The sequence below is a fragment of the Mesocricetus auratus genome, unplaced genomic scaffold (genome assembly GCF_017639785.1).
Source record: "Mesocricetus auratus isolate SY011 unplaced genomic scaffold, BCM_Maur_2.0 Super-Scaffold_100007, whole genome shotgun sequence".
Taxonomy (NCBI): Eukaryota; Metazoa; Chordata; class Mammalia; order Rodentia; family Cricetidae; genus Mesocricetus; species Mesocricetus auratus.
In genome coordinates this window covers 73,610,693-73,621,809 of record NW_024429191.1, presented here as the reverse complement: position 1 = coordinate 73,621,809, position 11,117 = coordinate 73,610,693, and the positions used below count along the sequence as shown (strand labels likewise).

The following is an 11,117-nucleotide window of genomic DNA, read 5'->3' as shown; positions in this document are numbered from 1 at the left end:
CTGTGTTTACTCTTCTGGCAGGGTCTTACTCAATCCTGATCCTTTTCCCAAAACCCCTCTCAGAAATCCTGCGATTACTGCTCAGCAGGTGAGAGAGAGCAGCCGAGGAGCGTCAATGCAGAGACGACATCAGGTTAACTGTGGTGGGCAGCCTTGGAAGCGTGTCCCTCAGCTGGACCTGGTGGTACAGGCCTGTGACCAAGATACTCCAGAGGCTGAGACAGGAGGGCAGAAGCTGAGGATCTGCCTGAGCTCCAGAGCGAGTTTAGGGCTAGCCTGTGTCAAGGCACGGAGCGGGAAGAGACTGGGGAGGTGGCAGCTGTACAGCTGACCTAATGTGCGTAAGATTCAGTCATCAAGACTGGGTGTGCAGGGGACAGGAGATAAGTTATTCACAAAATACCAGGCAGGATTTGGGGCTTGGGACAGGCGCTACCAATTAGAGATACCAATCAATACGCCAGGTGTGGCTTGCATGACTGTTTTACATAAAAGGAACAACCATTGACCAAGAGACCAGACGGGACCTCAGGATGTCATCTGAGCTTAAGGAAGAAATGAAGAAAGACACATAGGAATATGGCTACTTTTCTTCTTTTTTTACTTTGAACATTAGCATGAAGTTGGTTACCGTACACATCCAAAGGCCCAGCATGTTGGGGAAAAAAATCATTAAATGGCACACCTTGTACCAGAGTCTTAATAAGAATAAAATATACAATGCTACATTGAGTGGTTAAAAATACACAAAAAAGTAGTTTTAACAATCTATAAATTTTTATACTTAAAATCATGATTGAGTTGAAATAAAAAAGTGCATTTCAATTGCTAAAAAAATAATATTGGTATACTTAACACAAGAAGAAAATTACCACACCAGGAGATCTGACAGGATTCTGGGAAAAAATGACTCAGGGAAGCCAGGAATTGTGGGCCAGTTCAGAGCCCACCATGGGCCAAGCAGCCCCCCACTCCCATCCTTCCCATCTCAAGAGATCCTGTCCTATCCATCTGCCACCCCCACCCTGCCCCCTGAAGGCTTCTTTACAGCATGACAAACACTTCCCTCACCTAGTCCCAACCTGCCTTGACTTTCAACTGTGCCTCTCTCTCCAGAGACAGAAGGCAGATACTGCCTCCTTCTAGACGTCAATCGTCAACCTTGCAGGCAGGGCGGGGCCAAGCAGCTTCTCTCTTCTCACAGCCCTCTGGACAAGCATCCAACAGCGAGCGTTGTAAACCTAAGGCTAAGGACTCTTAAGAAATGAGAACGCACAAGTGCCCTCGCACTATGGGGAAAGCCACCTGCCGCCTACCCTGGTCACTGCTTCTGTTCTGCTTCTGTCTAGTGCTGGGATGACAAGGAGCCCTACTCTATGCGTCTGGCACGGATTGGGTTCTTGGGTCTTGCTGGGGAAAAGGGACCAGGAAGAAATAAGTAACGGACGCCCTTTCGCAGGTAAGCGCTTTCTGATCCTACAGGGTAAATGCCCACAGACTGGTGTTTCCTCTGGTGGACACTCAACTATTCATCTGAGGATGTGCAATGAGCTAAGTTCCCAGGGAGGAACTGGAGAAGGCTGGGCCAACATTCTGTCCTGATGGGGGGAGGGGGGAGGCGTGTGTGTGTGTGTGTGTGTGTGTGTGTGTGTGTGTGTGTGTGTGTGTGTGTGTGTGCGCGCCTGCTGTGGGAGACCTCCCCATAACAGAAACCAACTTGGAGCGGACAAAGGGAGAGCACATATGCCCACACATCCTCCAGAGGTCCCCACTGCTGTCACAGATGTGACGGCGCAGGGAAGAGGGTCACCCTTCAGCTCTGCATTTAGTAAACAGGCTCCTTCGTGACGAGGGCCTAGCTTTCAATCTCATGTCACCAACATTAACAAAGGCTGGATGATTATGCTGCCTGGCCCACATGAACCTCAGACCCAGGAATCTCTGCTTCCATCACGAGGCCTGAGCAGCTACTGAAGTTAGTGATAATGTGAGAATTTAGTCAAATTCAATCAGTGAGCCAAGGGATATCCCAGAAGAGACTTAAAAGTTGAGAAGAAAGTACTTTACCGCCCCCTTATGGTCAAAACAAGTACTGTAACAGATGGAATAGAATCAGCTCAAGAAATGAAAAAAATACTCATTTAAATTTGTGAAAAATAGTTCATTTGATTTTCTGAGGCCACATATCTGACGATATAACTTGATAAGTAAACACACATCACACTACACTGTTTCTTTTTTACTTAAAAGTGAGTAATCATGTATGGAAAGACACCTTCCAACGCTGACAAGCAGTGTCAGATCCTATGCAGCGTGTGGGCAAGACCCTGCTTCTGGTTCCATGGCCCCCTTCTGTAAGGCAGACTGGAGAGGCTGTGTGCAGAAACAAGTGTTAGGTTTCCTTTTGACGGTAAGCAAAACCCAGCTTCCAGACCTTTCTGAGCATCTCCATTTCCTATAAAATCATTTTCAAGTAATCTGTCACATTCCTGATCTCACCAGAGACGCTCAAATAGGATGAAGGTAACCTGAAGTTAATCGACGGGAACACCTCCGAGGGGCAAGAACGTGCTTTGATACCTGACCAAAGGTACCCTAATAAACAAACACATAAAACAAACAGCCATCCTTTTCAAAGGATGTAGTTCCTCCCAGTGATGGTAAGTATGGCTCTGCACTATCTGAATGCCGGGACTCTGGAGAGAAAAGTGGCTGATTTCAAAGAGGGTACTTGAAGGCATCCAGCTCTCAAGAAGTGACTGACTGTCTAGATCAGCGATGGGTCAACGATCTCCACAGCGGAGTCTACCTCTTATGGCCTGCACACTGCTCTCATTCTAAACAGCAGGGAAGCATTCAAACGTCTTGTCTTCTGTATGATCAAACCAATTCTCACAATTTGGTACTGTCCCGCCAATTAACACCATCTGTTTCCAGGCAAAAAGTATTAAACATTTATCAACAGCTGCCCTTTGGGATTCCTCCTCCATGCAGATACCCATTCTGGATGCCTCAGTACTAATAACTTTCAGGAAAGAGGCAAGAGATTATAAGTCAGAAAGCAAAGATTCTGACTAAGGTCAAAATATTCATTAGTGTTTATTTACCTACAAAAAAATCCAATTTTCTCTCTGAAAGAGTTCATCTGTTTCCACTTTAGGAGGGGACAATGAACCTATTACATAGCACAAGCTTTAATCTGGGATGTGAAAGGCCAGCCAGTTGCTACAGTAATTCTTATCAATGAAGTGCACATTACTACACGCAGAACACACTTCCGTTTCCTTTTTATTACATCTTTCATATATTATACACCAATTATGCTTTTTAAATGACTTATACGAGGACAACTGGAAATGAAAATAAACCAGGGTTTGTGAGGAGACAGGTGGCTGGATGAGAGTGGCTGATCCAAAACAAAACAAAAAAGTCAATGAAGGATTCTTGTTAAACCCTGGGCACTTTTAAATTCCTATGACTAAACTAAGATCACAGAAGGAACCCTGTAAAAAACATTTATGAAAGAGAGGATGTGCAGCCACAGCAGCATTCAGTATTCCTTTAATTCCAGAGGGCAGGCATCTAGGAAGACTTCAGACGAGGAAAAGGTAGCCCAGAGACACCCTGGCTGACACAGAGACTAGACGGAGGGTGAGGACAAGGGTGGCTCAAGTACTAGAGGTGGCATGTGCGGGAGGAAGATACAGAGGAGCTACAAGGGTAACTCAGCAGGGACACGGGGAACAGAGCACAGCTGTGTTTACAATCCTCGGCCAGATTTTAGTGAATTTGTAGTTAAGCCCTTTGGAATAGGGGTGAATTCCAACACTCATGGAGAATGAAACAATCAGAGGTAGGATCCAGAACAGGGAGAGAAGGTTCCAGGACATGGGCTTTTTGAAGGCACTCGAGAGCAGAGTGATGGAGATGAAAGCTGCGCACGACAGCCAGGGACCAACCAGACAAACAGGTACTACTCACGCCTGTACTACAGTAATAGAACCACTCCAGGAAAACTGTCACTAAGCATGAATCAACCAGGAATACTGAGTTAACAGGGGGATAGACCCACTTTATCACAACACGGCCTCAACTTAGGGAACAAGAAAAAGGAATTTGTTTTCAGAATATATAAGTCTGCAAAGCAGTTTTGATTTAAACATATGATTTTTTTAAAATGACATGGCATCTGGTTCTTTAAACAAATTTACCAAAGCTAGAGTTTCAAAGTTGGGACATTTAGGGAATTTGATTTTCCTTGGAGCCTTGCAAAAGCTATTCTCTAAGATGAAAAGGTCTGATTATAAGTCTATAAAAAGTGTCTATCGAGTATAAAAGTATAGAACTGTGAAGGTGGACATATTGACAGCATTTATGGCTTCCATAGAAAGTGTATGCGAGGATCTCTGGGTTGTTTTATCGAGGTAGTTCCAGGGTTGGAAGGTCAGCATTACTTCCCATGAGTGCTACAGATGACAGAAGCTGACTGGCTAGTGAGCTGTTATTGCATAACAATGCCACTATTTCTAATGGCCAGTGACCTTTTATTCCTGAAAAAGAGAAAAAAGGATGGAGAGAGAGAACTTTGGGGAAATTTTCTAACTTAAACTAAGAAAAAAAGAAAAGACTGATAATTCTTTGCTCAGCCTTCGAGTTTTAAGAATCACAGCTTTTTTTTTTTTAAGTTAAAATGGTTAGATCTAACACACTCTCTATTCATGACGTGTTCCACATACAATCTGGAACAGTGTCAAAATCCGTATTATGCGGACCATTCAAAGTAACAAAAGTGGCATTCCCATACAGTAGCTTAAACAGAGGGTCCCTTTAACTAAAATAGGGGTTCTTTTAATGCAAGTTTTAGTTTTTCTCTTTAACACAAAAACTCACCTACTATAGTGTGTTTTCCTAACCAAAATCTGTAAGAGGGGAGAAATTAATATACATATATGTATATATATATGTATATACACATATATAATATATATGTGTATGTATGTGGGTTTATTTCTCTCTCTCCCACACCCGGCAATGAACTTCTCTACTTCATAACTTCATAGTCTTACGATTTAAATCTTCCAGTCACATAAAAATAATAAACACATATCCATTCAACAATAATAAAAACTGAAAAAATTTCAAGAAGTTAAAATTCAAAGCTTCAGAGTTTGCTTCTGGTTAGCAGTGGTGGGGGGGGGGTCAAGCTCAGAAAGACACTTCCAACAGACAAGGTTCTTAGACAGGGCAACTCCAGAAGGCCATGCTGAAGGACTGGTCAGAGGGTTACTAAGACAGTACATAGAAATGATTTTCAAAGGTTTACTTGAACTTTATTAACGTTTTATGTGGAGACTTCCCCATTTGCCTACCTGATTCAGTTTGAGAGCAGCAGCCTTTCATTAGGCTAAAAAAGTTTGTATCCAAATGATAAACCTATGAGAAAAGAACAAAAGATGCACAGCCCAACCTCTAAAAATGTAACGCCAACTCAAAAACGTGCTTGTGGGGGCCAGGCAGGGCGAAGCAGGCATCTGTAATCGCAGCACTTGGGAAGTTGAGGTGGGGAGTCATTGGTTTGAGGCTACCATGGTCCACATAGAGAGTTCAAGGCCAGCTTAGGTAGTGAGACCATTTCTCAAAAAAATAAAATAAAATAAAAATAAAAAAGAAAGAAAGAAAAAAAAAGACAACAACAAAAAGATGTTGGGTGCTGGCTGTTGTGGTTCACTCCTTTAGACTCAGTACTCGGGCTGTGAGATTGAAGCTAGCCTGGTCCATGTAAAAGTAAATAAGTAATCCTTGCAACGATAAAAACCATTTGAAGATAAAGCAATCCTTGTGACGATACAGGCCTTTGAAGATAGTATAAAATGACAATGAGAAAGCCTCAATTTAATATCTGTTATTCTGAAATGTGGCCTATATCTTTACAATACCAAAATATAGATATGGGCCTAGAACTCAAACTCCTCCACAGCCTTTTTTCATAACAGATAACAAGAACTGAACAGGTTCTGCAGAACTCGTGGGAGAACACACCACACAACGCAACTTTTATCTTGCAGTGGATCCCAAGCGCATTTCAACCCTGAGTTTGAGTCTTCAGCACGTTAAGCCCAATGCACCTACATGTTTAAGGCTTAACTCTGTGGTCCTGCACTCAGAAGCGTTTCTGTGTGGATTCATTAATGTATATGCTCGTTATTCATACATGGCAATGAAGAGATTCACTTTTTAGAGCAGGGTTCCTACAAATCCCAAGTTAGGGAAGATATACCTATCCAGGAAAAAACAAAAAACAAAAACGACATTTCTAGATTGTTCCACAATACATTTCAGTAAGAATTATACAGTGTGACAATGCTAATTCATTTTTTAATTCCTCTTTTTCCTGCTCCTGTTAAGGATTGTGGTAGTTATTGAGCTACTACTGGATTCCTGATAATAGCAGACAGCTTCTTATGGCTATTGTCATTGGAATAAAATCAGAACTGACTACCTGAAGTTTTCAATGAGTACTCATAGTACAACCATAAAATGGTTGGTTCAACAGCCTCAAGTCTAGAATTCAGAATATATGCCTAATATTGTAAAATTATTTAGTACAAAATAAGATATAACCAATTAACTAAGCTACAGTTTATACCTTTTTGACAAAAATATTTTAATATTACAGGCTTGACCAAGAAATATTGGTAAGTCTGCATTAAAGTGTAGATTTGCAGACGGCCCATGGGATGCAAAGGAGATGGTGGAGGTGAGCAGAGAGCCTCTAAAGCCAGAAACAGTCAGAAACAAGGAACTGGATTCCTTATTTGGCTTGGGTATGTGGGGGCTGCAAGAATGTATGCAAATATTAAAACTACCATTCATTAAACTTTATACCTTGAACTGGGGGAAATGTGTGTCTTGAGATACTGTTCTGCCTCAGCACACTATTTTTCCTACATATTATAGAAGACAATGGTAAAACTGGAATAAATCTAGAAATACTAAACCAAAACACTAATGTAGAGTGTGACACTTAAAAGCAGACCCTAACCTCAATCTAGAGTTCATGTGTTCCCACTGCAGAGTTAAGTGGCCAGAAAAGAAAGTGCATGACACATATCTGCACATTTAATAACAAAGATAAATAAATAACAGCTAAGGTTCTGATTTAAGAGCCTGGGGAAAGAGAGATGAGGGAACTCTTGAGATTTTTTAGAAAGGAGAAGTGGAAGGTAAGTGGTGACTCTTGGAACTCAGTCTCCAAGGTAAAGAAGTATAGAATGGGTAGCCCTGCTGCCCACATTTGCAGTAACTGAAACCAGTATGTCAGCCCTTCTCTTTAGCCTTCTGTATAATACATTCCAGGGTGACCATACTCTGGAAGTTTCCCAAATCTTGACTGAGTGAGTGGCCCAGAGGCAGAGGCAGGGGCGTTGCTCCTTCCTCTCCTAGGATGCTGCTACCCCACCTACTGCAGAGGATGGCCAGCAGCCCTGGGGGGTTCCTCTCACTACAGTTGAAATGGCACGTGCAGTCAGTTCTGGACACCCACATTTTAGAGACTGCAGACATTTTAAAACTTAAAAGGCCAATTTGTCTTCTCATCCACATTTCCCAGCCACTATCAGCAATTACGTTTGTGATTTCAGTTCACCATTTTAGCTTCTCCTAACAACTCTTGGAAAACACAGCAATTTATCTTCCCCTAACAGCTGAGCATGACACAGTTCCTAAGAGAAGTGAGAAACAGACTTGATCAAAAGGAAACCTCTGCCACTTCCTTCTGAAGCCACTCACAATTACTCAGATTTTCAAACCAGGCAAGCTTTCGGTGACCCTATTCCAGCACACCACCCCACTGACTCTATAGAGGAGTCAAGGGAACAGTAAGGATGGAGCGTGTCAGTAAGTCTGATGGACTGAATGCCCAGCAAAGATTTTCAAGTTACTGAGTACTTATGAATCTTGCTTTTGTAGTAACCTGGTCTGGTGACCTTCACCCAGTCTCAGAAGCACCTTTGAGTTGTATGTAAGATGTAAGAATAAATTTGAAATAGAAATTATTATATGCATCTTTAAGAATCACATTTTGATGATTATAAAAAAATTTATCTATTTTACAACATGGGTTTAGCTACACTGAAAAAATTACACAGCTTATTGAAATACATTTCATTTTAGAAACAGACTACTAAAGTCTATACAAAAACTCTAAAATAATTTCTGTAGTAAAATAAAGAGTGTGTTAAGAGCTACACAAAGAAGAAAATCCCATCTTCTCTATAATGCTTGATATTGTGTGGAACGTGGCCAGCTCTACTGCAGCCAGCCAGCACCAGAAGCTGAAGAGAATTCATTACAATACACAGTGATACATTAATGCTCCGGATTAATCTCACAGCCTTCCCGATTAGTAAAAACGAAACCAGGCCTGTCCCCTCTTTGAGGAGAAGACCAGGATATGAAAGCAAGCATACCTCATCCGCTGATATGAAATTATAAAATCCCACAGTCTGAGTATCTGAAATTTATAAAAGTCATCAGAAAATGCAAGCAAATTGGGCTTTAGTTTGGTGGTTGCCCTGGTTTCCAGGGCAGTCTTCTTGTTCACTCCCTCGGGTCAGGCTGATGGTCCGCCAGGACAATGGTGACGGCCCTGAAGGCGGCCATGGAGACAAGGAGACCCCAGAGAAGCACAGCTGCACCCCTCCTGCCGACTCACCGTGGGGACGTCACTCCAGCTGGCGCTAATGATGCTGAGCTGGGGCAGCGCTGTTCTTCTCTGCCAGGTGCCTCAGGAAGCTGTCCTCACTCTGGCCTCTGTGGTTTAGGGGCTCACTCTTGAAGAGGGCTGGAGGTGGGGGCAGGTGAGGCACGGGTGGGATGGGGAGGTGGTGCGCATGGTGAGGGTGTGGGTGGATGTGCAGGTGCGAGAACGGGTGCGGGACGGGCCGCGAGGGAAGCGCACCACCCGCGGGGTTCATACTGACTGCAGGGGCTGGGCTCGTGGGAGTGTTGGCCACAGCTGGAGTGGGAGCAGCTGGCGCTGAGGCCAGAGGGATCTGGACAGCTGGTGGCACGTTCACTGGGCTGGTCACTCGGAAGCACTTCTCCTTGTGGGCCTTCAGCATGTTGGAGAAGCGGAACCGCTGGCCACACACATCACAGGGGTAAGGCTTCTCGCCTGTGTGAGTTCGGCGGTGCCTCTTCATGTTGGGTCGACTGGTGAAGCTTTTGCCGCAGATCTCACAGATAAAAGGTTTCTCTCCTGAGATGAGCACAGACAAACAAGGTTGATGTTCCGAGTGTAAAGATGTGTACCTGTCACTCAGGCTTTCCCCTCAGCATTTTATTCCCCAAACAGACTTGAAGGTCACAGTAGGCACAAATACAACTTATAATCCACCATGCTGGAAGGGGGAGGGGCAACTAGCGGTAGTGGAGGGTACTGCAGCTGTGGCCTATGGGCATCTGGTTTGTGAATTACCACCTCTGTGCCAACTCACTGTCACTCAGCCGCCACCACCCTGTCCCTGCAGCATGTGCTCAGCTCACTCTACTGTGCACCGAGTCCTACACCAATCAGCACTTCTGGTGGCTTTCCATTCTCACAGCAACTGTACCAGGTAGTATGCTTCCCCTATTGTCTGCGGGATATCTTCCCCAAGGTGATCTGTTAGGCACCCTTAAGTCTAGCTCCCAGAGTCTGTGCTGCTGACACAGAAGCCACAGCACTTCATACCCTGTGGGTGTATTTCTACGTGCATGAAAGAATGCGTTCTTTACTAGTTTTTCTGCCACTCCTTCCCATAATCAGGAGCAAACACCTCTTCACCTGTACCACAGTCCAAAAGTTCTTTCTTCTTCTTCTAGTAGAAAGCTGGATCTCCTATTGCCTCCTCCCACTGCAGCCAGAACTCCACCCTACCCACTAAAAAGAGTCACATGGAACCAGCTTCCCCTTGTTGAAGAGCCTTCCCTGTGACTCACACTCATCTTTCTGGTTGAGTGCTGAGCCTAGGTTGGCTTCTTTTTAATCCATTTCCTGACATCTTTTCTTTCCTTCTTTTTTCTTTGAGACAGGGTTTCATTATGTTATCCCAGGCTACCTCAAAACTAGATCTCTTGCCTCAGCTTCCAGAGTGCTGCGATACAGGTGTGAAGCACAGGTACCTGGCTCCTCCAATCATTTCCCCCATCCCCATAGAAACAGCATCTCATACATCCTAAAAGGGGACCTTAGATTTCCTATGTAGTCAAGGATGACCTTGAACTTCTAATTCGCACACCTCCTCACCTCCCAAGTGCTGGTATCACAGGCTTGTGTCACCATGCTTAATTTTCCTTTAATCGTCTTAAAAACTTCAAATACGGCCATGAGATGGTTCAGTGGGTAAAGAACTTGCTGCCACGCCTGAGAACTCAAGTTTGATCCCCATGGCAGGAGAGAACTGACCTCAAAAGCTGTTCTCTGACCTCCATAAATGTTCCATGCCACAAGTTCATCCCCACGCCCAAATAAATATAAGTAATCAACCAGTCAGTCAAACAAACAAATTCTTCACACTATATGCTAAGTAGTTTTAGTCATAACCACCTGAGAGAAATGCCATTGGAAACAATTGTATATAGTATAGAAATATAATTACATGAAATCAATGCAAAGGTATCTATAATCTATTAGTAAAGTAAAACGAGCAACTTATGAAGACATTGCATAGCATTAATCACTTTTCATGTAAAATATGCACAGGAAAGATACGGAAAGAAATACGTTGTGTTGCCAAGATTACTTCTAGGACTTCTAGGTAACAGGATTACACATGGTTTATTCTTTCTTATTTTTATTATTATTGTTGTTGTTTTGTTTTTATGTAACTCTGGCTGGCCCACAACTCCATATGTAGATAAGGTTGGCCAGAAACTCACAGTGATTCAGCTGCCTCTGACTTCCAAGTGCTGGGATGATTAAGGCATGTACTACCACATCCAGCCTTATTTTAAAAAATATACACACATACACACACACTACACAAACATACACATATATTATGTGAGTTTGAGATCCTCTAGACTGGAGTTACAGATGGTGGTGGGGAAATGAACCCAGGCTTTCTTTCTTTTTT

At 43.4% G+C, this 11,117-nt stretch overlaps 1 protein-coding gene across 1 annotated transcript in view; it reads right to left on the bottom strand.

The window, feature by feature from the left end:
- Positions 1-584: 584 nt before the first annotated feature.
- Positions 585-11,117, bottom strand: part of Znf652 (zinc finger protein 652) — a 59,602-nt gene continuing 49,069 nt past the window's right edge. Inside the window, exon 6 of the mRNA XM_040749550.1 lies at positions 585-9,259. Coding sequence (XP_040605484.1) covers positions 8,739-9,259 — 521 coding nt within the window. The 3' untranslated portion in view covers positions 585-8,738. The remainder of the gene's footprint in view (positions 9,260-11,117) is intronic.